The 24808-nt window shown below is 52.6% G+C and overlaps 13 protein-coding genes and 1 non-coding gene across 14 annotated transcripts; 8 read left to right on the forward strand and 6 right to left on the reverse strand.

Moving 5' to 3' along the window:
• The first annotated feature begins 253 nt into the window (after nt 1-253).
• On the forward strand, nt 254-1542 carry SAICODRAFT_79962 (mitochondrial carrier). Its single transcript, XM_019171178.1, has 4 exons — nt 254-442; nt 502-538; nt 600-848; nt 908-1542. Exons 1-4 carry the CDS (start codon nt 336-338, stop codon nt 1460-1462), a joined length of 948 nt encoding a protein of 315 aa, XP_019024262.1. The 5' UTR covers nt 254-335; the 3' UTR covers nt 1463-1542.
• A 1020-nt stretch (nt 1543-2562) lies between these two features.
• On the forward strand, nt 2563-4348 carry SAICODRAFT_30229 (uncharacterized protein). The gene is made up of 2 exons (XM_019167628.1): nt 2563-3255; nt 3375-4348. The coding sequence occupies exons 1-2, from the start codon at nt 3014-3016 to the stop codon at nt 4240-4242; spliced, it is 1110 nt and encodes a 369-aa protein (XP_019024263.1). The 5' UTR covers nt 2563-3013; the 3' UTR covers nt 4243-4348.
• Nucleotides 4349-4561: 213 nt separating this feature from the next.
• On the forward strand, nt 4562-5863 carry SAICODRAFT_7308 (uncharacterized protein; the record flags this gene model as incomplete). The annotated part of the gene is made up of 7 exons (XM_019170824.1): nt 4562-4688; nt 4747-4827; nt 4880-4980; nt 5038-5246; nt 5339-5511; nt 5582-5793; nt 5849-5863. 7 exons carry the CDS (start codon nt 4562-4564, stop codon nt 5861-5863), a joined length of 918 nt encoding a protein of 305 aa, XP_019024264.1.
• A 222-nt stretch (nt 5864-6085) lies between these two features.
• Nucleotides 6086-6838, reverse strand: SAICODRAFT_25247 (uncharacterized protein; the record flags this gene model as incomplete). The annotated part of the gene is made up of 1 exon (XM_019166838.1): nt 6086-6838. The coding sequence occupies one exon, from the start codon at nt 6836-6838 to the stop codon at nt 6086-6088; it is 753 nt and encodes a 250-aa protein (XP_019024265.1).
• Nucleotides 6839-6993: 155 nt separating this feature from the next.
• Nucleotides 6994-8010, forward strand: SAICODRAFT_7310 (zf-C3HC-domain-containing protein; the record flags this gene model as incomplete). The annotated part of the gene is made up of 1 exon (XM_019170826.1): nt 6994-8010. One exon carries the CDS (start codon nt 6994-6996, stop codon nt 8008-8010), a length of 1017 nt encoding a protein of 338 aa, XP_019024266.1.
• A 194-nt stretch (nt 8011-8204) lies between these two features.
• On the reverse strand, nt 8205-10610 carry SAICODRAFT_71155 (NADH-quinone oxidoreductase). The gene is made up of 2 exons (XM_019170653.1): nt 10461-10610; nt 8205-10391 (listed from the first exon to the last, which is right to left on the reverse strand). The coding sequence occupies exons 1-2, from the start codon at nt 10507-10509 to the stop codon at nt 8233-8235; spliced, it is 2208 nt and encodes a 735-aa protein (XP_019024267.1). The 5' UTR covers nt 10510-10610; the 3' UTR covers nt 8205-8232.
• Nucleotides 10611-12208: 1598 nt separating this feature from the next.
• Nucleotides 12209-13680, reverse strand: SAICODRAFT_117613 (Aldo/keto reductase). The gene is made up of 2 exons (XM_019165352.1): nt 12550-13680; nt 12209-12481 (listed from the first exon to the last, which is right to left on the reverse strand). Exon 1 carries the CDS (start codon nt 13559-13561, stop codon nt 12599-12601), a length of 963 nt encoding a protein of 320 aa, XP_019024268.1. The 5' UTR covers nt 13562-13680; the 3' UTR covers nt 12209-12481; nt 12550-12598.
• A 304-nt stretch (nt 13681-13984) lies between these two features.
• SAICODRAFT_65596 (HAD-superfamily hydrolase) lies at nt 13985-15492 on the forward strand (the record flags this gene model as incomplete). Its single annotated transcript, XM_019170160.1, has 3 exons — nt 13985-14092; nt 14114-15393; nt 15475-15492. The coding sequence occupies exons 1-3, from the start codon at nt 14017-14019 to the stop codon at nt 15490-15492; spliced, it is 1374 nt and encodes a 457-aa protein (XP_019024269.1). The 5' UTR covers nt 13985-14016.
• Nucleotides 15493-16073: 581 nt separating this feature from the next.
• On the reverse strand, nt 16074-16146 carry SAICODRAFT_t68. The gene has a single exon. It is a non-coding gene; the product is annotated as a tRNA-Ala (tRNA).
• Nucleotides 16147-17620: 1474 nt separating this feature from the next.
• Nucleotides 17621-18687, forward strand: SAICODRAFT_71159 (succinate dehydrogenase ubiquinone iron-sulfur protein-like protein). Its single transcript, XM_019170654.1, has 2 exons — nt 17621-17739; nt 17828-18687. The coding sequence occupies exons 1-2, from the start codon at nt 17689-17691 to the stop codon at nt 18632-18634; spliced, it is 858 nt and encodes a 285-aa protein (XP_019024270.1). The 5' UTR covers nt 17621-17688; the 3' UTR covers nt 18635-18687.
• Nucleotides 18688-18948: 261 nt separating this feature from the next.
• On the forward strand, nt 18949-20297 carry SAICODRAFT_30236 (uncharacterized protein). The gene is made up of 4 exons (XM_019167629.1): nt 18949-19143; nt 19196-19295; nt 19350-19834; nt 19890-20297. The coding sequence occupies exons 1-4, from the start codon at nt 19006-19008 to the stop codon at nt 20139-20141; spliced, it is 975 nt and encodes a 324-aa protein (XP_019024271.1). The 5' UTR covers nt 18949-19005; the 3' UTR covers nt 20142-20297.
• Nucleotides 20244-20702, reverse strand: SAICODRAFT_30238 (uncharacterized protein). Its single transcript, XM_019167630.1, has 2 exons — nt 20599-20702; nt 20244-20547 (listed from the first exon to the last, which is right to left on the reverse strand). Exons 1-2 carry the CDS (start codon nt 20667-20669, stop codon nt 20337-20339), a joined length of 282 nt encoding a protein of 93 aa, XP_019024272.1. The 5' UTR covers nt 20670-20702; the 3' UTR covers nt 20244-20336.
• A 150-nt stretch (nt 20703-20852) lies between these two features.
• On the forward strand, nt 20853-21989 carry SAICODRAFT_71161 (SEN34 subunit of tRNA-splicing endonuclease; the record flags this gene model as incomplete). Its single annotated transcript, XM_019170655.1, has 2 exons — nt 20853-21132; nt 21181-21989. The coding sequence occupies exons 1-2, from the start codon at nt 21012-21014 to the stop codon at nt 21987-21989; spliced, it is 930 nt and encodes a 309-aa protein (XP_019024273.1). The 5' UTR covers nt 20853-21011.
• On the reverse strand, nt 21951-22869 carry SAICODRAFT_30239 (uncharacterized protein). Its single transcript, XM_019167631.1, has one exon. The coding sequence runs from the start codon at nt 22832-22834 to the stop codon at nt 22070-22072; it is 765 nt and encodes a 254-aa protein (XP_019024274.1). The 5' UTR covers nt 22835-22869; the 3' UTR covers nt 21951-22069.
• Between the last annotated feature and the right edge of the window lie 1939 nt (nt 22870-24808).

Genomic DNA, 24808 nt, shown 5'->3' on the forward strand with positions numbered 1-24808 from the left:
TACGGAACATCCTCCGCCATCCTCAACCAACCTTCCTAGGGCTTCTCCCTCCCCTTCTTCGTCACGACAACCGGGCGATTTCGGAGCGCTGTGGGTCACCCCGCCGCTGGACCCGCGCGGACGCAACGACGCTATGAGGGCCGTACTCGTTGCGGGGAACACCAATCAGATCCACTCAACCGATTGACGCTGCACAGCCCAACCAGACCACCGAGGACGGAGGTGTATATAACCTCGAAGCTTGCCCTATACCCACGGACAGACCCTGATATACCATCGGACGAAGCGATCCATCTGGAGCTTGCGGATCAATTGGCATTGGAAGATATCACGCAATGGCACCCCCAGCTACCACCGCACCCGTCGCGCCAGGCGACTCGACAAAGAAGAAGCCCGTCTCGTACTCCAATTTGCTTTTGGGAAGTGGAATGAACTTGTTTGAGTACGTACCGCACTGCAATGGCTCAAAACCTCGGTCGGTGTTGACGTGTGACGTAATAGGGTGTCGACACTCGGTCAGCCTCTCGAGGTCTTGAAGGTAAGCATTTGGTCCAGTTGCTATTCTATAATGTTCAAAACGCTAATTGACGTGTTTCTAGACACACATGGCCGCAAACCGCCAAGACAACATCGTTACCGCGTTCAAGAAGACTTGGGGGCGTGGTGGTGTCAAGGGTTTCTACCAGGGTTTGATCCCATGGGCCTGGATTGAGGCTTCGACGAAGGGAGCTGTGTTGTTGTTTACTGCGAGTGAGTTGGAGTATGCGGCGAAGGCTGCGGGTGCGAATCCCTTCTTGGCGGGTATGCTCGGTGGTATGGGTGGTGGTATCGCGCAGGCCTACGCGACGGTTCGTCACACTTCTCTCCCTTCTACTAAGGACGTGAATGCTAACACAATGACACATAGATGGGATTCTGCACATGTATGAAAACAGTCGAAATCACCCGCCACAAAGTCGCCGCGGCAGGCGTGAAACCCCCAGGCACGATGCACACCTTCCTCGACATCTACCGCCGCGAAGGAATCCGCGGAATCAACAAAGGCGTCAACGCCGTCGCCATCCGACAATGCACAAACTGGGGCTCGCGTATCGGACTCTCGCGTCTCGCGGAAGGCTGGATCCGTAAAGCCACGCACAAAGAACACGGCGAAAAGCTGTCTGCGGCCGAACGGATTGGAGCGAGTGTTATTGGTGGTGGGTTGAGTGCGTGGAATCAGCCGATTGAGGTTATTAGGGTTGAGATGCAGAGTGCGAAGGCTGACCCGAATCGTCCGGCGAAGATGACGGTTGGGAGTGCGTTTAGGTATATTTATCAGAATAATGGTGTGAAGGGGTTGTATCGGGGTGTTACGCCCAGGATTGGGTTGGGTGTTTGGCAGACGGTTTGTATGGTTAGTTTTGCGGATATTGCGAGGGGGTATATCGAGAAGATGACGGGTGAGAACCCGGTTGGTCATTAAGTTTGAGGAAGAGCTAGCGAGGTGGTTTGGCATATCGTTAAGGACGGGAGGGAAGCCGAAAAGCGTGATGTTGCCAGCGGAGGTAATGGCCATTTTGGATTGTTTTGTTTTTTGCTATATCTAGATACCAATGATTTTCTCATGGACCTTGTGCGCGCATCACCTCTCCTGCTTTGCGGGTAATTTCCTACAGTCGTCACCTCCATGACGACTCTTGATACGACTGTCACGTTCAACCCCTCTTGTAATCTCGACACAAAGACATCTCTCAACATTGCAATTGAGCCGCAATTGCAATTGGAATCACACCGGTTTTCCCACCGGATCGAACGGCAACCAAAACGGCCCTCTGCGGAGCCGCCAAGCCAGACGTCTCTCAGCCATGCGCCATGGGCTGGTGAGGCGGTAAGGAGACGAAAAGAGAGAAGAAGCTTGGGATCAAAGCGTAGAAACAAGGGTTGTTTCTGGGGAAGAAGGCACTGAGTAGGATAATCGCTGGTGTCACGGACTGTTCAGTGCCGGGCTCGGAACGAGGTCGGTACGAGGAGCCCGGGGGTTGTCATGGCCAAGCCTGCGATCGGGTGTTACGTATGGATACAATAACGAACACGAGATGTAAGCGAGGAGAACTCGGACATCATCCGAAGGTCTATTTTTATCAGATGATAGCCGCGGGAGGAGAGCGGATGTATGCACATGATCATGACCTGACTGGGCATTAAGGTTAGGAAGGCGGACCGAAACCTTCCGAACCCCCCACGGTGGATTAGAAGAACGGCCCAACCTTACCATCACACGGACAATGTTCATCGGGCACAAACAGCTCACAGTTTGACTCCTTTGCCAGCGCTGTTTGTGCGATATAGGTCCCTTCATCCCTCCATCCCTGTCGTAGCACACCTCTGAAACCGCCAACTGCCAAGTCTCGGGCGCGCCGATCGACCGGGAGCGGCGTTGCACCGTGCATAGACAGACTAGAGCCTGCCCTTTTCCTGGGCAAATTTAGCCGACAAGCTATAGCAGCTGTTTTGTTAGTACGCCAAGAAAGACCTTTGGTAGCGGTGATGATGGCGCCGAAGACAATGCTCTTCCGTAGCCTTAACGTCCTTGGCGACGACGAACCATGCCATTCGTATACCGACGGCCTCACTTTGACTCCCATACGAAGAAGCATACGTAGGTGCATCGGCCCGGAATTCGACCGGAGAAGCTTGGCAGGAGACGCTGTAACCTTCGGTGGCAGGCCTTCATATACCTGTGTAGAGACGACTTTTCTCGGAACCCAACCTTACTCCAGCCTCTTCAACGAGCATACAGCATACAGCATACGTCTCGTTCCATACGATCCCCGTGACTGCGCTCTTTCGTCGCGTATATCCGGAGGCATATGATCACTGGTAGATCCACTCTCTTATCCTGACTTCACGACTGCGACAGCATACAAGAGCGTTCAAGTATCACTAACATCGGCATTCACGACCAAGCTTCAGAGCGCACGGTCCTCAACTTACATTTCTTATTTCTTCGTTCGATTCACTTCAACGTTACCGCATGCATATCCTCATCCCCCTCCTTCTCCTCCTCACCTCACCACTCACCTCCGCCTACAAGTACTTCCACGAACCCAGAGGCTTCGTACACTTCGACATCCGCTACTTCAAAGGTCCCGGCGTCGGCCCAACAGTCACCGAAGACGGCAAGAAAGATACACTGAGACGAATCATGAGGGCATACTTGCGGGTATGCAACACGGAGAACGTTGAGACTTGGTTGGCGCATGGAACACTGTTAGGGTGAGTCTTTCTCCTTCCTCGACTTAAGCTTTTTCGTGGTGCGTCGGCATCGTCGGAGCGGTTTAAGGTTGTCGCGGATGTTTTGAGCATGCGTGCTAATTTTGAGGCATTTTTGCTAGATGGTGGTGGAATGGAAAGATCCTCCCTTGGGACGAAGATCTCGATACACAGGTTTCCCACGGAGGAATCCTGCACCTTGCGAAGCTCAACTACACAACATGGACCATCGACTCGTCCGATCGTGAAGCCATCCCGAAGATTCTGAACACTACCCATAACCACACGCCTGAATCTCTGGATCAGCATTTGGGTGGGTTGCAGGCAACGGAGGGGCAGTATACGTATCTGATGGATGTGAACCCGCACTCCTCTGAACGCGTCAAAGGCGATGGGAGGAATGTCATTGACGCACGGTTTATCGACACAACCACGGGTCTCTACGTCGATATCACCGCCATCGCCGAGACGTACCCCCTCTGGCTTCCCAACGTCTTTTCCTGCAAGAACAACCACAGATACGCGAAAGGAGACATCTGGCCCCTCCGAGAATCGGAGTACGAGGGCATGACAGCATGGGTCCCATACGACTACGAAAGCGTCCTCGTACAAGAGTACCGCCGGAAAAGTGTTAGTCTGAGTCGCTTCCACGGCCACACCTTCGACTACGACAAAATGGAATGGATCCCCGACGCCCAGCGCTCCAGAACCGGAAGCACCCTCTCGCCAGGTCAAAGTCAGACGAATAGGGAAGCGGACGATAAAATGAAGAAAGCGTTGGAGATGATGAAGCAGAATAGACTTGAGCGACAGAAGCAGAAGGAGGAACAGGATCGGTTGAAGAAGGAGCAGCAGGAGAGGTTGGTGAAGGAAAAGTTGAGGCAGGAGGAGGAGGCGAAGAAAGCTACGGAGAAGCAGAAGGCAGAGATGGAGGCTGCGAAGCAGGCTAACGGGACTACTTCGACGACGACGACGGCTGTGGAGGCGTAAGATACGAACGCTGTTTTGCATCCGGGAATGGGTGTTCGTCGTTTGCTAGCATTGTTATACCAGGGATATCTATGCATTGAGCACTTACATCTAGCGATTGAGGTTGTCATTGCTCTGCTTGTCACGTACTTTTGCTGAGAACGCACCAGCTTTTGCGCACACCCTGCGGTTCCGCTTCACACGCTCAGACCCTCCACAGCCACGGAATAGAGGAAACAATCACAAGCACTCTGGAGCCCTCAAACGACGGATCCGCCTCACCCGCACTCTCATTCCCAACCAACTATGTCTACGTTCTTCGCCTTTATAGAACGACAACATGGGCGAATGGGGTAGTTTTGAGCGGTTGTGTCGTGCGTCGACGTTGCCGGTGTGTAACCTCTTTCCAGGAGCTCCGGTAAAGGAGTGTATACTGCGAGGAGCCGGGGGGAAGGTTCGGAATATCGGTAGAACTGTATCCTGGCAATTCCGGAATGCTGATTGCTGACGTGTGATGTTGTACAGGGGATATATGCCTCTGTATCTTGGCTCTCCTATTCACGCTCAAGCTGGTATGGAAGACGAGGATGAAGAGCGTAACTATAGGTACGGGAGTCATTTGTGTAAGACTACGCTTGGGCTAAGACGCCTTGTACAGGAGGTCGTGAAATACAACTATTCCTCTTTGGATACTTCCTTGCAACATTTCTCCAGGTCTTCAGTATCGGGGGGTGGTTGATTGATCGAACAGTATTAAAGGTATGCAAACTGGGTTAGAAAATACATGTAGGTGTTCTGATATGGTGTTGCACGCAGTGGTTCTCGGCTCTCGATGTTGCGGCGATTGTAGGAACTGCGTGGGTGCTGATGTTTGTCGCCATTGCGGGACTTACGCATGAGGTGATGAAAGGGGTGGTATTGTTCATGGTAGGAACAGATGGACATTCCTACATCCAACGTGCGAAGGGGCTGATGTTCTTTGATGCTATTGCGTACCCTGGCTACGGCTGTTCTGCTCTTCGTGGGTACAACCATCGCAAGGTGAAGCGGAGACACAAGTCTAGGGACTTACAGCCTAGGGACTTACAGCCTAGGCGGGAGCTAATCGCGTTCCCAGTCTACAAAGCGCTTTTGACTTTCCTGGTCATGATCCAGGCCCGCCTGGATCGTCATGGGAGAGCCATACCCTCTTCGTCCTCAATATCGTCTTGCCGGTCTTCACCGTGATCACCTACTTTATCATCTCAGCCGTAATCTCACTCCACATCCTCGGTGAAACGAAACCCTTATGTACGTGAATGACCTGAGAAGTAGCTTTCCCTCAAAACCGGGGGCTCGCTGACTGGAGTTTTACGTACAGACCCCCTCGCGTACGCCTTTACGGGTTCCCTTTTCGCTCTCATCTTTACCTTCGTGGTCAGCGATGATATTTGTCGGAGTACACATGCGAGGATAGACGGATCCATGTTGGCTACGTTGTCGGTTTTGGTTGCGGTGTATAACGTGTGGAAATTTTGGGATGTGACTACGGAGGATGATTTCATGGATATTGCGGTGGATAGTGACGGAGGCGTGAGAACCACCCTAAAACGAAGAAAAGATGAACTGTGGCTAACATAGGATGCAGAGCACACGAGATTGAAGTCAGCTTGATGAGACGAGGGATAGTAGTCGAGGAGAAGTGATTGAACTAGAGAGTCAGGAGAGTGATAGAGGAAGGCGGATATTGAGTTGGGGAATCGTCAAGTGATGTTATGGAAGGACACTTGGGATGATCCATAACAGCTGCGATCGTCCTTTCATAGCTAGTAATTTAATTTGACGATATGCCAAGTGTCTGTGTCTCTTCCATTGTAGTATATCATCATCTCCTCCCACCCTGTTTCCCTCCACCCTGCTTAATAGGAACCGCAGGCCCTTTCGGTTGTTGAGCCGTCCCACCCTGTCCCGCCAAGAAACTCGCCATCGAAAAGTTCTCGAGCGCACCAAGCGGATTCGAAGCAATCTGTGCCCCAGCCCCACCAGATTCTTGAAACTTCTTCAACTCTTCCGGATCAATTCCTTCCTGCAACTTGGGCATAACGAACATCATAGCACCCATGAAGATCATGATCAGCAACATTGGGTTGGAGAGTAGTCCCTTGAAGTTGAGGCTTTCGCGGGGGATGTAGAAAGAAGATTGGGAGCTCGGGCGGAGAGTGAGGGGGTAAGGGAGTTTTGCGCCTTTGTTGGAGAAGGAGTTTGCGCGGAAGGTTTGGTGGACGACAATATCCTCGGGTGCAACGGTGACTTCGTCGGTAGAGGCTTTGGCTGCGATTGCAGCGGCTTCGTCGGCGGACAAAATGTCTATCCGGACGGGGGAGAAGATATGCGTGTTTGCCCACACCTCAAGTAGATAAGCCCCCTCTGACACATTCTTGATCTCGAACCTTCCCTCCGGACCCGGGTGCGTCTTCTTACTCACACCCGCCGCGGACAGTGTGATGAGCGTCGTTGGAGGGAGAGCATGGATGTCGGGGAGATGTTGGTTCGCTGCGATGCGACCTTGCACCGTAGCAGCGGATGCAAGGGAAGCTGCTGAGGCTACAAGAAGCCCGAGCAGGGAGGATAACTGCATTTGATTATTGTTCGGTGATTATTGTTCGGTTTTTGGTGCTCGGTGCGTCGTACGTTGAACCTCAACCTCCCAGGAACGAACGGGCTCTCGTACACCCAAGGCACTTTGACGTCAAGCAAACCTTAATTGAGTACGGTCCTGTTGGAAACTTTACAATGTCTTTGGCAGCAAAACGGAAGCTCTCTGAGCTCTTGAACTCCCTTGATTCTCCCTCGCCTGCCAGCACACCGAGGAAGGTCGCTGCTATATCGTCAAAGGAGGGAACACCGACACCAAAGAAGGCGGCGAAGCCTGGATCACTGTATGCTCCCTATTCTCGAGAACTCTTCCTCGAGAGACTCGGGATGTTCCGGCCAGCGGTGTGGTCCTACAAGCCTACCTCTATCGACGAAGTCGCGTGGGCGAAACGCGGATGGATCTGCCCCGGCACCCAGAAGGACACAGTCGAATGCGGAGTATGCAGTCAGACTCTCCTCGTACTATCACAAGCACAGGGTGATGTCGATGAGGAGGTTAGGGAAGCGACCGAGAAGGCATTGGAGGAAAAGTACGCCGAGATGATCGTGACATCACATAAAGAGAACTGTCCCTGGCGGAAGAGAGGATGCGATGAAACCATCTTCAGACTACCGTTATCAGATCCACAATCTGCACGGGAAGCTTTGGAATCACGAGTCGAATCCCTTTTATCACATTCCGACACTTTGTCCTTGAATATCGACATGAAAACCGGTACACTATCACCTGACACCCTCCCTACCCTCCTCCGAAAACCCACAATACCACCCCCCATCCTCGCCCTCGCCCTCTTCGGCTGGTCCGCCACATCCACCAACCCCAGCGACACAGCAACAGCAACCCTAACGTGCACAACCTGCCACCGCCGCCGTGGCCTCTGGAACCTAAAAGCCGGCGATGAATTGGACTTAGTGGAAGAGCATCGGGGCTACTGTCCGTGGATATCGGCGGCGTCCCAGGCGGGGCCGGTGGCGGGGTGGGAGCAGTTGTTGCGGATGATGGAGAAGACGACGCCCAAGGAGCGGGAAGCACGGAGGCAGAGTGGGCAGGGGGCAGAGGTCTCGCAAGCTGAGACGGAAGATGGGAAGGTAGACGCACCGGAAGAAGATCCGGTGACTAGATTAAGGAAGTTACGAGCCAGGCTGGGACTATAGATCTAGAAAATCAAAAAATGTGAAAGCAAACCTTAGTGGAAGTATGTGGTAATATCCCTTTTCGGCCGTTAGGCCGGTAAAATACAATATCGATGAAACAAGAACGAACGCAAAGAAACAAACCCATGGCCATGCCGGAAAAGCAAAAACTACACTAGTCGTATTAACTCCTCCCATCTCATCTCGTCTACGCCCTTCTTCTTACACAACATCCTTCACCATCTAACCGTAAGCAACCTCAGGCTTAGGCTGCACTGATGGATCTCTCAGGTCAGGGTTGTTGTGCTTGTATCCAGTCGCCGAACATCTCGCCATAGTCGCCGAAGACCTCGAAATAACATCAGTCATGTAGAAGTCCTCAATCACTCTCTTCATTGGTGCGTCCGTAGGCTTGCTGCCCTTGTTCGCATCAACCAACTGTGCCTTGACACCGAGTGCTGCCAGTGTTGAGGGCTCGACGAGGTCGTATCTGGAGAGGGATGGTGCGATGTCGTTCATGCGGTCACGGACGGAGTGGATGTCGTCGTAAGGGAGGGAGACCTCGAGGACCTCGGCGGCGGCACGGATGATCTTCCAGTCAACACGGGCGACACCGGGGGGGTTGACGGCGGCGCGGGTGACCTGGGTACGACCCTCAGTGTTAACGAAGGTGGTGGACTTCTCCGTGTAAGCGGCTCCGGGGAGAACGACATCGGCGAACTGAGCACCGACATCACCGTGGTGGCCCTGGTAGACGACGAAAGCGTCCTTGGGGAGGTCAGCAGCGGCAACCTCATCGGCGTTCAACAACCAGATGAATTTGGGGGTGGTCTGCGCGACGGCCTCTGATGGGGGAACGAAACCGATATCGTAGGCGGCGGCACGAGAAGCCTGGCGCTGGAGAACGTTGTATCCGTTCCACTCCTCGTTGAAGAAGACACCGTTGTTCTTGTGGACGAACTGACCGAGGATCTCGTAGATGGCCTTAGCATCGGCGTGCTCGGTGACACCAGAACCGACGATGATCATGGGCTTCTTGGCACCAGCGAGCTTCTTGCCGAGGTCACCAGCGAGGGCTTTCTTCAAGGCGGCGCCGGACTCTCCATAGTGCTCATAGTCGAAGGTAGTGTCGATCTTCTCACCGACGAGGGAGATCTCCATCCCATCGCGGAGCCATGCCTTGCGGATACGGGCGTTAAGGACAGAAGCCTCGTGACGGGGGTTTGAGCCGACGATGAGGATCTGGTCAGCGTCCTCGATTCCGGGGACGGTGGCGTTGAAGAGGTAGTTGGAACGGACGTCAACACCGTGAGCAGGAGGCTTGGAGCCGTTGGGGATGTCAAGAGCCAAGTTCTCGGAACCGAGCTTGTTGACGAGATCCTTGAGGACGACCATGGACTCGGCATCGGCGTGCTGACCAGCAATAGCCTTGAGCTCATCGCCCTTAGGAGACAAACGCTTGTAGGCCTCAGCGATCTGGTTCAAGGCCTGCTCCCAGGAAGCGGGCTCGAAGCGGTTGCCGTTCTTAACGAGGGGGTTGGTGAGACGCTGAGCGGAGAGACCGTCGTAAGCGTAACGGGTCTTGTCGGAAATCCACTCCTCGTTGACATCGTCGTTCAAACGGGGCACGACACGCATAACCTGGACGCCACGAGAGTCGACACGAATAGCGGAACCAAGACCGTCCATAACATCGATGGACTCGGTCTTCTTCAACTCCCAAGGACGAGCGCGGAAAGCATAGGGTTTGTGGGTGAGGGCACCGACGGGGCAAAGGTCGGCAACGTTACCGGACATCTCAGAGTCGAGGGCCTGCTCGATGTAAGTGCCGATCTGCATGTCGTTACCACGGCCGGTACTACCGAGCTCAGGAGCACCGGCGATCTGGTTGGCGAAACGGACACAACGTGTGCAGTGAATACACCTGTTCATGCTGGTCTTTACGACGGGTCCGATGTTCTTGTCCTCCACAGCCCTCTTTCCGGTGATCTCGTGGAACCTCCCCCGGTCGCTTCCGTACCTCATACTCTGGTCCTGCAAATCACACTCTCCTCCCTGGTCACAGACAGGACAGTCGAGAGGGTGGTTGGCCAGCAAGAACTCCATGACACCTTCACGGGCCTTGTGAACGAGAGGGGTGTCGGTCTTGATGACCATACCGGCCTGAACGGGCATGGCGCAAGAGGCGACAGGCTTTGGTGCGCGCTCCATTTCAACAAGACACATACGGCAGTTACCGGCGATCTGGAGCTTCTCGTGGTAACAATATCTTGGGATAGAGACACCGGCCTTCTCACAAGCCTGGATCAACGCGGATCCCTGCTCAATAGAAACCTTCTTTCCATCGATAGTCAACTCAACCTCGGCGCGGGCGACACGGGAAGTCGAGAAAGCACGGTTTGCTATAGGGAACGACAGTCAGCTCCAGCTCCTGGAAGTCATTCAATGACCGGGTGTTCGGGATTACTAACCCGAAGGCAGAGCGCGGCGAGCAGCCCTAGACGCAATACGGCTGAACATTATGTAAACCCTTCAGATAGAGACGGCGAATCAGGCGGACGGGTATATAAGGGAAGGCCGACGGCTGTGACAGGCCTGCTGATTAGTAACGGTTGATGTCGTTGATGTAGGTTCCTCCCAAGTGCTCGAATTTGGAGGCACAAGTGTGGAGGTCAGCCGTCGCCCAATGAGAGCCGCGTATTTGACAATGGAGAAATAAGAGCAGACTCGAAAACAGACACCATGAAAAGAATCATTTAAGACTGCAAAAATAACACATTTACTTCTCGTAGAAAGAACCGGCATCTTTGGTCAGCAAGGCACAGTTCCCACACACCGCCACACCAGCAAACTTAATAACCCGACGCACGCCCGCCAACAACTGATCCCCAATTGTATTCTCGAACTCTATTGTAGAGCAGCTGGCAGATCTAGTATCAAGACCCATGCTTTCTGTTCTCTACCGAGCTTCGTAGAGGGATGTTTAGCAGCATTAATCCCCAGCTGGAGCGTGCTTAGTCCTCTTCCCTCGACGCAGAGGGGGGTGAGCGAGGAGGTATTGTTCCTTACCAGGGGATTGACATCACTTGTGCGACTCGATTAGTTGAAATCAAACTCTTTTACTTGACATCTGCGCACTCTTGCCTTCGACGCCTGCCGACGACACCCTTGAAATCCGCGCCATTACGGCATGTTTCAGTTGCATCCCTACACACCAGAGTTCTGTGGAACTGCGTTGTCCCGGCTGTTCTGCTGTTTCGTCCGATGAGTTGTCGTCCTCTTTCTCGACCTCCTCCTTGTCCTCCATGACATTCGTACACCGGATACATAGTGCGTTGTACCCTCATAAGACCAATGTACAATCATCAATTCAGCCGTAACATCATTGTATCATAGAAGTTAGCCTTTAGTGCACAGGATCAGCGAGATGGCGAACACGCAGGAGCGCTTGAGCCAACGTCCGGATCCGAGATCAATACCGGACAAGAGGAACGACAGAACATGTTTGATCAAGGGCGTTATTTCACCACGCCGTCATTGCTCTACATGCAATAGCTATTTAAATCCGCGAAAGTGGTTCATCTGAGTGTGCTGGGTATCCCAAGGTGTCCGTTCACTGGCCGCTGTCCTCCGCAGCTTCCTGGATACCAGCTGGAGTCGAACTACATTGAGCACGGCACGACGAAATTGCAAGCACAAAACCAACGTACGGGCGCTTTTGAGGCTCTGATCAAGCTTTCTGGCCAAAGACAGTGCTGTCCCACAATTTGAGCAGTTGTAATGCATGAACGTTGAGAATACACGAACTATCAACCTCGGACCTGTGTTTGAGTAGAGCTATATGTGGTTTTGAAAGCTACAACAAACAGATACGGCCATACCATGATGAAAGCACAGGATCCCGTCCGATCTCCTAAGTTAAGCATCATAGGGCCCAGTCAGTACTAGCGTGGGAGACCAGCTGGGAATACTCGGGTGCTGTATCTTTTTGCTTCTTCCCCGGCGTCATCCGTTTACCTTACAATCCCAATCCAAGCGGCCTCTCTCCATCGAATGAGCCGAGAAGAACAACGCTCATCCGATTCGCCCCAAACCTCACCACTCCGAGACCCATTCAATCTCGGCTTCATCTCGGCCGGCACACCTGTCATTCCTCGGCTAGCTGCATACACCCATGAAAGTGCCGGTGACCTCCCGTCGCGAGCTCTCTCGACCGCGGTCAATCTAGAACGCCAGATGCAACACCTTCAGTGGCATTTCCGTAATCTCTCATCTGAAATGTTGGGAATGAAGCCACAGCCCAAGGAATGATGGCAGTGCAAGTTAGGGTTGACCATTCCGCGTACTAGCGGCCGCGGCAGGGTCCAGCTACGTACATGTAGCCAAGCCTCCTCGTCGTTGATACCCGATATCCGTTGTCTGTTGAAGATTCGATGGAGTCTGATAGGTGATGACGATGTAATCGCGGATGGCGGCAACAGGTGGGAGACAACTTCGAAATTTGGATATGTGAGCGCTCAATGAAGATCATAGTGTACACCTTGGTATTCTCTGACTTACTGTATCATCATCTTTTGTATGCTGCTATCCTACACTCTTCACGCTTCGCTTACTGCTCCTCAGTCTCCCAAACATCATATCCAAACGTATCCTTCATATTAACAAACCTAACATTCCTCCCCTCCGCAACCCCATTAATAACCTTCATATCGTCCTCACTCAACTCCAAATCCTGAAAGTTGGCTGCAATCCTGCTAGGCGTAGAAGACTTGGGAACACAAGCGTATCCACGCTGGACGGCCCAGGAGATAAGGATGTTCGCGAGCGGCTGATTGAGTTTCTCGGAGAGGGAGATGAGTGTTTTGTCTTGGAGGAGGCGTTCGCCGGTCGTTGGTACTTGGTTTTGGGAGCCCAGGGGGGAGTAGGCGATTGGCAAGATCTTGTTGTCGAGGCAGAATTTGACCAAGTCGGGTTGGGGGAGGAAGGGGTGGAGTTCGACTTGGTTCGCGGCGGGGGGGATTTCGGCGATGGCGAGAAGTTCCTTCAGGCGGCGGATGGTCCAGTTGGAGACACCGATGGCTTTGGTGAGGCCGTCGCGTTGGAGTTTTTCCATTGCGCGCCAGGTGGGCTCGGGGTTTTCGGTGAGGTCCTTGAGGATGACGTACTTTCCATCCTCACCAATCTTGGGCTCATTGTGCTCGTCCTTCTCAGCGGCAATAGGCCAATGCACCAAATACAAATCCAGGTAGTCCAATCCCAGGTTTTTCAATGAGCTCTTACAACTCCATTCCACGTCCTCGGGACGGTGCAAGTGGTTCCAGACCTTGGTGACGATGAACAGATCCTCACGCTTCACGGACTTGTCCTCGGCGAGGAAATCACGGATGGCCTGCCCGACCTCGTCTTCGTTCTTGTAGAACCAGGCACAATCGAGGTGACGGTACCCAGCGCGGAGGGCAGCGATGGCGGCGGTGTAGGTTTGGCCTTTTGCGCCCTCGTTTGCGAAGGTGCCGAAGCCTACGCCAGGGATCTTTGCGCCTGTGTTGAGAGTGAAGTGACGGCCGAGAGACATGCTGATTGTAGTTGTAATTGTGAATATAATTGTGGGAGGCCGCTCTTTTGTAATGGTTCCAGGCAGGGAGTCGCTGCAGGGGCTTGGAATGACGTCGATCCCAATCTCGCACCCGCCTGCTAATTTGACCGCGCGGCCCGGAGGTAAATTGGCAGCGGGCAGTTGGGCAGTGGAAATGGACGGAGGCGGCCCGGCGAAGGGATGGCGACCAGCGTGACGGCTGCCAGCATTCATCCCGCAATCTCTCCGTTTTCCTCCATGTAACTTTGCTTGCTGCTGGAAAACTTGGTCGACGTCATCCCTCGGACTAGCTGAAGGAGGCAATTGCAAGTCGGAACCCGTCCCCTAGCTATCACATGAAGCCGGCCCTATTTATATCCAGGCCATTCCCCTCCGTCCTGCTCTTCTTCCATCCAATATCCTCCTTAAGGACTTTTTACTAGTACAACGACAATATGCCCGGCTTCGACTCTTCAGACTTCCTCGACGGTGGTGTGATCATCTCTCCTCCCGCCGATGAGCACCAGTTCGGTAACATCAATATCCCCGGAGGCACCGGTGACGACAATGTCGTCGAGGTTCCCGCCTCTCGTTCTTCCTTGGCCGACTCTACCTCGAGAATGCACTCCCTCTCCATCTCTCCCTCCTTCCGTGACCGCAGGCGGTCCAGGAACTCATTCGGAGCTTCTCTTCCTATCCCCCGTCGTTCCATCGACCCCTCGAACAAGCAGGCCCTCTCTCACCGCGACTCATTGGCAGCTCAGGTCCAGAGCTTGGCACAGCAGAGGAAGGACGACCAGGCCCGTGATGAGAAGATGGAGAAGTTGAAGAACATGGCTTTCGTCTTCGATATCGATGGTGTGCTCGTCCACGGTGACCGATTCATCCCCGAGGGACGCAAGGTCCTTCGTATTTTGAACGGTGAGAATGAGTTGGGTGTCAAGATCCCCCACGTTTTCGTTACCAACGGATCTGGAAAGCCTGAGGATGCTCGTTGTGAGCAGCTTTCCAACATCCTCGAGGCGCCTATCTCTACCCACCAGTTCATCCAGGCCCATACCCCCATGAGGGCTTTGGCCGAGTTCTACAACACCGTCTTGGTCGTTGGTGGTGAGGGTTATCGCTGCCGTGAAGTCGCCGAGCTCTACGGCTTCAAGGACATCGTCGTCCCCAACGACATCGTCGCCTGGGACCCCACGCTCGCTCCCTTCCGCGTCTTTACTGACGAAGAGCGCAAGACTTCCCGTCCCCGTGACTTCTCCAAGATCAACATCGAGGCAATCATGGTCTTCTCCGACTCCCGCGACTACGCAACTGACCTCCAAATCATCATGGACCTCCTCCAGTCCGAGAACGGTCGTTTGGGAACGATGGCCAAGGACCCCGTTTCCTCCCGTATCCCGATTTACTTCTCACACGGAGACTTGCTCTGTCCCTCTGAGCACTGGAAACCCCGTATGTCCCAGGGAACTTTCCGTCTCGCCCTCGAAGCGATGTACCACGCCATCACCGGCGTCGAACTCGAGCGTGTCATCTACGGCAAGCCCGAAGCCGCCACTTACAAATTCGCTGACACCGTCCTTCAAGAGTGGCTCGAGGAGATCCACGGCGAGTACCGTCTCCCCGAGAACGTCTACATGATCGGTGATAACCCTCAATCCGATATCTGTGGTGCGAACGGATACGGGTGGAACTCGTGTTTGGTCAAGACGGGTGTTCACCAGGGTGATGACAACGATAAGGAGAACCCTGCTTCTGAGGGTGTCTTTGAGAATGTGTTCTTTGCTGTTAAGCATGCGCTTGAGAAGCAGCTTGGAAAGGGTTTCGGATTGGTTGGCCCCCAGGATGGAGGGAAGGTCGATGTCATGGAGGCTAGGAGGCCGAGTTTGACGGATACGCCTGTTGTTCCGGAGAGTGCTATTGAGGGATAAATGTTCCCTGAGAGCCTTTGAGAGGTGGTAAGATACAAATGGGTCATTGGAGTTTTTATCGTTTGCTTTTCATTGCCTGTGTTTAAAGTTATTGTTGAAAAAAGTACAGAGTGTACGGTATTCGACCGCGCCAGTCGCTGTGCGATGCGAGGTTGGAAGATATATAGAACATTGAAAGTGTATTGCGTTTATCATTCGTCTCGTTCATTCTAGCCCAATACGTAGTTTTCTTCGTTGAGCTGGCGGCGGTGGGGCAGATGGTGGTGGGATATGAGTATCGTGTTCTCACGTCGACGTCTACCTAGATGTCAATTTTTGATCCGCAGAATCCGCAAGGAGATGTTGACAGTTCTTCATTACAGAATATGAAGAGGTAAAGTGCGGAAACAGCGGACAATCGAAGCCTTCATCTGCGCAAGCACACCTCGGTCAGACTGTGCGTTCATTCCAGATCATCTCCCTCCTGTCAATTCATTTCCCATGTCTCAGAACCAAGATGAACTGTCTGTGACAAAGGGTCGTCCATCCGGAAAATTCAAAAAATGGCTGTGGAGGTGAGAGCAAATAAAACCAAAAGAATGTGGAGAAGCTGGGAGTCGAACCCAGTACCTCTCGCATGCTAAGCGAGCGCTCTACCAGATGAGCTACATCCCCGAATACGGGGCTTTGACTGGCTTGAAACATTGGGAAGTACAGCGTATCTCGTTGACCCGTGAGAAGGAAGATCCTGGACCACAACGCTATTCTCTCCATGTAGGATGGATCGAGACGAGTTAAAGATGCAACATTTACATATCGACTGCTTGCATGTGAGTTCCTGAGCTGCGGTTGTCTGTGACGGTGCAGTTCGGCTGCTTAACGTGTTTGCCGTAAATTGAAGTTAGCAAGAATCAGGTCAGATATAACCGCTTTGCTTGTTTTTGCCTGCTCTTTGCAATTGTTAATGAGCAAGTCGCAATTTACATTTTCTGTCTGCCGACCTTGGAAGACATTTACATCCGCAAAATAAGCTATGCAGCGTCAGAACCGCTATTGGAGGTTTGAACTTCTGCCTGGCTTCTCTCAAAGCGACCCAGCCCCGGACTCGTGTGGTGTTGCATTCCCACGGCTTACGTTAGCACTGCTCATTATACCTTCGCTCCACCTGTCTCATTTGGTTACAAGAGCGACACGACGAGAGAGTCAATCGCGACGGTTACAATAGTGTGCAGAGATAATTGAAAGCACACAAACCATTACCCGCAGAGGGTACAGGAGGGTGGACAGAACGGTAACGAAGAAGGAGTTTGTATAACCATAACTCCAAAAGAATGCAAAACCAAATAATCAGAATAGGGCTTTCGTACCCTTTCTTTTACTCCGAATCACTCAAATCCGCGAAGTCCATCTCGTCAGCCATCTCATCCGCAGGCAAGTGGTTCACCCTCTTCATAACCTGTGTCTTCGCCTGGCTCTCCGCCCTGTTCCTGTACTTGCTCGCCTTCTGCGCCTTCAAACTCGCTCTGACCTGGTTGGGCGACATGAACGCCTTGTTCTCATAAATGACCGGACCACCAAACAAACCCTCCAAAACGCAGATAACAGGCATGACGAAACGGGGACCAATCTCCAGCAAGGAAAGCTCGCTGGTGTCACCACCCCTTCGCTTCGCCTTGGGATCTTGTTCAGGCGCCCTCGGATAACAGCTGGCGAAATGGTGGAACCTACCGGTATGTAACAGCCCTCAACGACAGAGCCAAGACCATGTTCTTGATCTTGCAAGACTGGGGCTTGCCATCCTCCTCAACAGACGCCCTGGACTTCTCTCCGGACTGAAGCTTGTATACGGTAGCCATCTCAGATTGTTCTTTTTTGAGGGTATGATTATCTTGCCTCGACACGCACGTCTTCGATAAAGCTGCAGGTCATGTGAGGACGTTCATGAGAGAGATCATCGGGTTAAGCTCATATGTAGCCAGTAAGTTATCCAGACCTTTCAAATACTATCCGTTTTGTCTACAATTCTTCATCGGTGCTACTCGTCGAGATGCTACCAGCCAATCACATCGACTCCGTATTAGTCCGAATTCTCCCTGGGCGGACGACCGGCGCTCTCCACAATTGAAGTCGCATTTCGACGCACGCCTCCAGATATCCAACAAATACCCCCCCATCACGGGCTCAACTCTCAAGAGATCCATTCACATTTCACTCACAATGTTGGCCTCTACCCGCTCTACTGCTGCCCGCTCTGCGGCTTCCCTCTTGGTACGTCGCCTCTTCTCACCCTTCCGAAGTTGCCACTGGCACTTTGTACATTCTCTGTGCAATGTGTGCTAACTGTTTTGTTCTACAGCGTCCCGCAAGCCGTTACATCTCTACTACCCAGCAGCCTCGGATGGCCGAGGTTGCCTCTTCTACCGCCACCTCTGAGCAGCCTACTCGCGAGCAGGAGCCCCGCTTCAAGACTTTCTCTATCTACCGCTGGAACCCCGACCAGCCCTCCGAGAAGCCCAAGATGCAGGAGTACAAGGTCGACCTCAACAACTGTGGTCCCATGATTCTCGACGCCTTGATCAAGATCAAGAACGAGCAGGATCCTACTCTTACCTTCCGTCGTTCATGCCGTGAGGGTATCTGCGGTTCCTGCGCGATGAACATCGAGGGTGGAAACACTCTTGCCTGCTTGTCCCGTATCAACGTCGACACCGCCAAGGAGACCAAGATCTACCCCTTGCCCCACACCTACGTCGTCAAGGACATCGTCCCCGATCTCACCCAGTTCTACAAGCAATACAAGTCTATCCAGCCATACCTTCAGCGTGACTCCCACCCCGAAGGCCAGGAGAACTTGCAGACAATTGAGGAGCGCAAGAAGCTTGATGGTTTGTACGAGTGTATTCTTTGCGCGTGTTGTTCGACATCTTGCCCGTCTTACTGGTGGAACTCGGATGAGTACTTGGGTCCTGCGGTTTTGATGCAGGCTTACAGATGGATGGCGGATTCTCGTGATCAGGCCGGTCCTCAGCGTAAGGCGATGATGCAGAACTCTATGTCTTTGTACAGATGTCACACCATCATGAACTGTGCAAGGACTTGCCCTAAGGGATTGAACCCTGGAAAGGCCATCCAGGAGATCAAGAAGTCTTTGGCTTTCGACTAGACGTGTCGTCGTCATAGTTAGAGGAGACTTGGAGTTGGAGGGCGGAAAAGAGGAGAGTATATTCAAAGGTAGTGGATGCTGGTACGATGATGAGGAGTTAAACTGTCCTTTCAGCGTGTGTTTTGTTTCGATAGCTGTACTTTACCCGGTGGTTTCTTTTTGTTTTGCACCTACTATATCTCTGGCCTTGTCAATGCAATTGGGTTTTTATCTATTGGTGGTCCTCTTTCCTGGTTCTCCCTGGGTTCACGTGCGCTGCATGACCCCACCTCCGCGATTTCCCCACGCTGGACAGCCGATCTCTCGATACCTCTCGATACCTCTCCAGACCTCTTCCTTGGAACACCAATTGGCCTCCCATTCAATTGAAAATGGCAGCATCACTCAGGCCTACAAGTCGCCTCCTCCTTACTCTCAACCACATCCAGGGCTCCCAGCGCTCCTTCAGTGCCACGCGCAATGCCCAGCAGGAGCTCAAGCACATCGGAGTCATCGGAGCTGGCCAAATGGTACGGCGGGTACGGCTGTAGAGTTATGCAAAACAACTGACCCTCCATACAGGGTCTCGGTATCGCGTTGGTCGCTGCCCGAGTCGCCAAAATCCCGGTCTCGTTGGTTGACAGTAACCAAGCCTCAATCGACAAGAGCATGAAGTTCATGGGTTCAAACGTTGTGTCCTGGTATAAAATTATAGAAGAGCTAACGTCTCGAACAGAGAAACTCCTCCAGAAAGATGTCTCCCGCCAGAAACTCTCGAACTCCGAGGCGGATGAGATTCGATCCCGCATCAAGACATCAACGGACATGTCCTCCGCACTCTCCTCCGCCGACTTCGTAATCGAAGCAGTCCCCGAGATCCTAGCGCTAAAGCAATCCATCTTCTCCCAACTCGCAGAGATTTGCCCACCTCACGCCATACTTTCTACCAACACCTCCTCCATCGGAATCACCAAAATCGCTGCTGCGGCGACGGGTGCCGAGTCAAGGGTGATTGGGTTCCACTTTATGAACCCCGTGCCTGTGAGCAAGGCCGTGGAGGTTATTCGGGGTATCCAGACAAGCGACGAGACACTCCAGAAGACACTGGAACTAGCAAAGGCGATGGGAAAGAAGCCGTGTACGAGTGTTGACTCGCCCGGGTTTTTGGCGAACCGGATGTTGATTCCGTATATCAATGAGGCTATTATCTGTCTCGAACAGGTATAACAGAATTGTGAGGATGCCAATATGCGCTGTTAACTGACTGTTTGCACAGGGCCTCGGCACGAAGGAAGATATTGACAACATCATGACTGGCGGGTGTGCTATGCCCATGGGTCCCCTTGCACTTGCCGACTTCATCGGTCTCGACACATGTCTCGCCATCGCGAACGTCATTCACAAGGATACTGGTGACACCAAGTACAGACCCAGTATCTTGCTTGCGAAGATGGTTGATGCTGGGTGGCATGGTGTCAAGAGCGGTAAAGGATTCTATGAGTATGAGAACGGGAGGAAGAAGGAGTAAACGTGGGTGGTAACAAGGAAGTGGTGTAGGATAAACGTCTCTGTAATACCCTCGATCTTGATCTGATGTACAACACAAACTCTTGCTCGCTCGCGAAATCCCAATGTACCATGTAGAAAAACAAATAAACGCCGTTTTTGTAAACCCAATTGCAAGATGCCCAACAACAAAACATAACTCACGTACACCCAACACCTACACCTCAGCCGCCTTGATGGCACGAGAATGTCTGTCAACCAAGACGATCAAATCATCGATCGGCTTGTCATGCGTCTCGAACTCGACCTTCTTTCCATCACTGTAGGTGACGGCCAACGTGGGCTTTTCGATGGAGGTGGAAGGAAGGATTTTAGTGGTGAGTTTGATGGGGTTGTCGAGGGTTGGCTTGATCTGGGAGACGAAAATCCTGTTCGCTGGTTAGGAAATTGAAGTTGCGACTTTCTCGGGGAGTGCTTACCTGACAGACTTGGATGTAGGGGAGAAGGGCTGGATAACAGCGTGGACTTGGCGGATGTATTTGGTGATCATTCTGAGGATATTAGGGAGCTGTCGAAAGAGCGTATAGGGTCTTTTGTGCGACTTCTTTTGGTGAATGTCCAAAAGTTCGTACGGTATGAACCGAGGCACGATGATGCAGGGCCAAAGCAACGGAAGAAGGGATTTGAGATGAGGTTAAGTGGAGAAGTCTAATCATATCTTTAAAGCTACCACAACCTCCGCACTGGTACTTTGGTGTCATTTGGCAGTCTTTCCTTTCTGGGTTATCAACGTTACCGACCGAACCAACTTTGTCGCCTTATCCCACGTACGGACACACGTACGGACATACCGTACGTACACCAACACAAGCAACGCCCAAGCCCCACCCAAATGAAGGCCCAGGAAGGGTGCCCATGCCCATGTCCAGCGCCGAATGATCCAGCCAAAGACATTCCACACCCTTTTCCAATACACGCCGTTGACTCAAAGTACTTTGTCTACGATGTAGAGAGTGAGTGAACAGTCCATGTCCATGAACATCCAGCTAACCATGTAACAGTTGTCACCCATCTCCGCATCTCCCACCAAATGTGCGGAGTCCTGATTGGTACTCTCCCTCAAGCACCCCAACAGAATCTCTTCCTCGGTCTACCATTAGAGCTCATGACCGAGGAAGCCGCTCTCCTCCTTGAACAAGGGCATGCATTTGTGGTGGATGACTGTGTGGCACATCAGACTGCTACTGCCCGTATCCAGGAAGCAGATCGGGTTGCGTTCTTGGCGGAGCGGGCGGCAGAGACACAGAAGCAGCATGAAGAGTGGTTGGAGAATGAGAGGTTGAAGAGGGAGACATATACGAAGAAGAAGCCAGGCAAAGAGAAGTCTACAGCAGAACCGAAACAGATCATGGAAGACACGACTGAAGACTCGATGAACCTCTTCAATTCAGCAGCACAAGACTCAACTCCCAAAACTCCCACAGAAACAGCACTTGAGCCAAGAGTCATCATTGTCCCTGCCCAATCCACCACACTAACCCACGACCTTCCCACATCATCTACAGCAGCACCTCCACAACCAGATCCAGCACGCTATGCACTCTACAAACATCTCCATGCCCGTGGATACTACTCGTCCCCAGGTCTCCGATTTGGAGCACATTATCTGGCATATCCAGGTGATCCACTACGCTATCACTCGCATTTCGTCGCGAATGGGTTGGAGTGGGGTGAGCCTGTGCCGTTGGTGGATGTGGTTGGAGGTGGAAGGTTGGGAACTGGAGTGAAGAAAGCTTGGTTAATTGGTGGTGAGAATCCAGAGACACAGGAGGGGAGATGTTTCTCTGTGGAATGGGCTGGGTTTGGATAAATGCATTTGTCACTTTCAGTCTAACGCCAGTGCCTCCAATTACTTCCATGCTATAATAGTTCCAAGTGTCTTGAAACTCCTTACCCTCTCGAACCAGGTCTTCCCGCGTCCTCCCTCCTAATCCACCTCCCACCCTTCTTATTTGCCTCTGCCTCCATCATCTTAAGCCTTTCCATCCGTCTCTTCTCTGCTTCCTCCTTGTATGTCTTCTCCTCTTGTGTAGTAGGGAAGTCACTCTCCCAGAATCCAGGTGGTGACTTTGCTTTGGGCATAGCCGCCCTATGCCGCGAGACCTCCTTCATATGAGCCAGCACCGCCTCCTCTTTGCTCATGAAATCTGGATTGGGAGCTGCCTGTGGTGATGGTGACCGCCATCGAGGAGCGTGGGTGGGAAGTGGTTGCATTCCAGCCAATTCGTAGAAAGATGTACAACATGGACATCCACTCCCGTGTAACCTCTTCCTCGCCTCTCTTGACCTTTCAACTTCGGCATAAGCAAATGGCACACCGTTGTTCACTGCCGGATTGACAACATAATCAGTTACACCCGGCTGGTTGGCCGTCGTTGGCCGTGACACAGATTTCGCACACCTCCCACGACCCTTGTTTGTCGCCTCCACTTCTGGACCCAACAATGGCTGCCTTGGCTGCCTTGATGGCCTGTTAGCGGTTCTGTTACGATGAGGCGAATAGTTCGGGTCGATGTCAGAGCTAAACTTCTTCAGAGCCGGCGTGTCAACGGCAGCGATTCTCCTCCTCTTGCGTTGACTTGGGGTATCCTCTGGATCTGATTCCATACCGGCGTGCTCACCAACATTCGCATCACCAGTGGTAGCTGGCCGCATGCGTTTCACCGTTGGAAAAGCAGGGTGCCGAGCCGCAGCTCGAGGCGTAGTATTAGCGCCGGGTGCTTCAAGCATATCACGCATATCCTTCTCTGCTTGCAGCTGACTGTCAGAACCAGGGCCTCTCTGACTGAGATGTTCGATGCCATCCGAACCATCCTCAGCAATAGCAGCAATACCCATTCCTAACCGTGATGCCGACGACGTCGAACGGGGTTGACGAGGGTTTGTCTTAACGTTGCTAACTGGGGTAGGAAGCTGTAAAGGTCTCACACCGTGTACTTGCTTTCTGAGTTCATCGGAACCCCGGGGACCGGCAATCCGTGGTTGCACAGTCTTGCTTGCTGGTCTGGGCGTGATATCCGCATCCACAGGACGACCAGGTGAGGATGAACCCAGCGTGATTGGATTCCACGGAGCTCCTGCCGTCTTTGTGAGGGTTGTGGCGGCATAAGGACCCACCTCATCCAGATCCGCACTCTCTGGCTCAACCAAGCTACTTCTTCGGGGAAGAACGACATCGGAATCCGGTTCGGGTTTAACCGGCATGACAAATTGGCTCTCCTCAACGATGATGGCCTTCTGCGCTGGAGGCAAAGAAATTCGGCCTCTGGCAATGTCGCGTTCAAGAGCAAGTGATTGCGGGTTTCGATAATTCTCTGCACCATCGTCGTCATCCGTGTCTTCAGCGGTCTGATCACTCCCAACACCGGCTCCTCCTGCTTTGGGCGTCCGTTGGGAAGACGACACTTGAACATCCTCCATCGGCTCTGCTATCGCTTCTGCCTCTGCCAGCTCCACTGGTGGTAGAGTTGGTGAAGAGCGTGGTGGAGGCGACGAGGGTAACATTTGCATGACAGCATTTGGATCATATGTCTTTCCCACTTCACTTATTGGTTCATCTTTACCATGTTCCGATGTTGGTACGGCATCGCCTTCTGCCGTCTTGGGTTGTTGAGGCGTGTCTCGCAAAGGAGTATCTTCCTGTAACGAACCTTTCTCATTGAGGTACCCACGCTCCCGCATCCACTCATGCCACTTCTTCCATGCTCGGCGCTCAGTATGATGCTTCTTCATCGCCAATTCGACAGAATCCTTGTAGTTCAGCATGCGTTGATGCTTCTTGTTGTACTTGTCGACGAGCTGCTCGTATGCTGCTTTCCAGTCCGCATTATCCGCTGCTGCTGCTTGACCTGACGAAAGCTGCGGTATTGAAGGTAGTGTTGGCAGAGATGGTGGTGGTCGTGCAGTCCTTGACTTATCCAGCGCAGCCATGCTCTCCTTCAACTCCTTCTCTGCTCTCAGCGTAGCTTGTCTCGACTCCGTCAACATCTTCTCCAGTTGCATCACCTTCTCCACTTCATTCTCATAGTCCGTACGGCTATTTTCCAATCTCTGTTCGACATTGTGGACTTGGATCAGATATCCATTTGCGAGAGTGTTCGCTCGTTCAACCTGTCCGCCCCCGTTCAGCATACATCACTCACATGACTGTCATTAACGTACCTGCTGTCCCCTTTCTTCTAATTCGACCTCTAACCTAGCATTCACTTCCCTCAACTCCTTATTCTCCTTCTTCAACTCGCTCAGATCGGCTTTGAACGCTGCCAAGATTGACGTCAGTATTCCTTCCTTCCACGTGCACACCTCCAGCACCGATCATGACACTTACCATTCCGTGCTTGAGCGATAACTTGGTCGAAACCTTGTAGCAATGCGTCCTGGGACTCAGCCATGCCTCTCTAAAAGCCAGTACCCGGTGCTGGCAGGGATTAGGAGGGAAGACGCGACTTGCAGGACGACGCGTTTGTGGCTGAGACTGGGATGTACGTGCGAAATGACAGCCTGAATGCGCACGTACGGAGCAGCATGGTAGAAAAACGCTGACAGGTTATCGCAACGATATTGTTTTTGGGACATTATCCCGCGTAGCTCCATGGCCACCGTGATACTCATGACTTCTTCCTCGACCAC

The sequence above is a fragment of the Saitoella complicata genome (assembly GCF_001661265.1).
Source record: "Saitoella complicata NRRL Y-17804 unplaced genomic scaffold SAICOscaffold_11, whole genome shotgun sequence".
In the NCBI taxonomy this organism is placed as follows: Eukaryota; Fungi; Ascomycota; class Saitoellomycetes; order Saitoellales; family Saitoellaceae; genus Saitoella; species Saitoella complicata.

Coding starts and splice junctions, on each gene's coding strand:
- SAICODRAFT_71159 (XM_019170654.1), top strand. CDS start 17,689: ATGTTGGCCTCTACCCGCTCTACTGCTGCCCGCTCTGCGGCTTCCCTC. Junction 17,740..17,827: donor GCTCTGCGGCTTCCCTCTTG/GTACGTCGCCTC, acceptor TTTGTTCTACAG/CGTCCCGCAAGCCGTTACAT.
- SAICODRAFT_30236 (XM_019167629.1), top strand. CDS start 19,006: ATGGCAGCATCACTCAGGCCTACAAGTCGCCTCCTCCTTACTCTCAAC. Junction 19,144..19,195: donor TCATCGGAGCTGGCCAAATG/GTACGGCGGGTA, acceptor CCCTCCATACAG/GGTCTCGGTATCGCGTTGGT. Junction 19,296..19,349: donor CAAGAGCATGAAGTTCATGG/GTTCAAACGTTG, acceptor CGTCTCGAACAG/AGAAACTCCTCCAGAAAGAT.
- SAICODRAFT_30239 (XM_019167631.1), bottom strand. CDS start 22,834: ATGCGGCCAGCTACCACTGGTGATGCGAATGTTGGTGAGCACGCCGGT.
- SAICODRAFT_117613 (XM_019165352.1), bottom strand. CDS start 13,561: ATGTCTCTCGGCCGTCACTTCACTCTCAACACAGGCGCAAAGATCCCT.
- SAICODRAFT_30229 (XM_019167628.1), top strand. CDS start 3,014: ATGCATATCCTCATCCCCCTCCTTCTCCTCCTCACCTCACCACTCACC. Junction 3,256..3,374: donor GCGCATGGAACACTGTTAGG/GTGAGTCTTTCT, acceptor CATTTTTGCTAG/ATGGTGGTGGAATGGAAAGA.
- SAICODRAFT_30238 (XM_019167630.1), bottom strand. CDS start 20,669: ATGATCACCAAATACATCCGCCAAGTCCACGCTGTTATCCAGCCCTTC. Junction 20,548..20,598: donor CCTACATCCAAGTCTGTCAG/GTAAGCACTCCC, acceptor ACCAGCGAACAG/GATTTTCGTCTCCCAGATCA.
- SAICODRAFT_71155 (XM_019170653.1), bottom strand. CDS start 10,509: ATGTTCAGCCGTATTGCGTCTAGGGCTGCTCGCCGCGCTCTGCCTTCG. Junction 10,392..10,460: donor TCGCCGCGCTCTGCCTTCGG/GTTAGTAATCCC, acceptor CGTTCCCTATAG/CAAACCGTGCTTTCTCGACT.
- SAICODRAFT_79962 (XM_019171178.1), top strand. CDS start 336: ATGGCACCCCCAGCTACCACCGCACCCGTCGCGCCAGGCGACTCGACA. Junction 443..501: donor AGTGGAATGAACTTGTTTGA/GTACGTACCGCA, acceptor GTGACGTAATAG/GGTGTCGACACTCGGTCAGC. Junction 849..907: donor TCGCGCAGGCCTACGCGACG/GTTCGTCACACT, acceptor AATGACACATAG/ATGGGATTCTGCACATGTAT.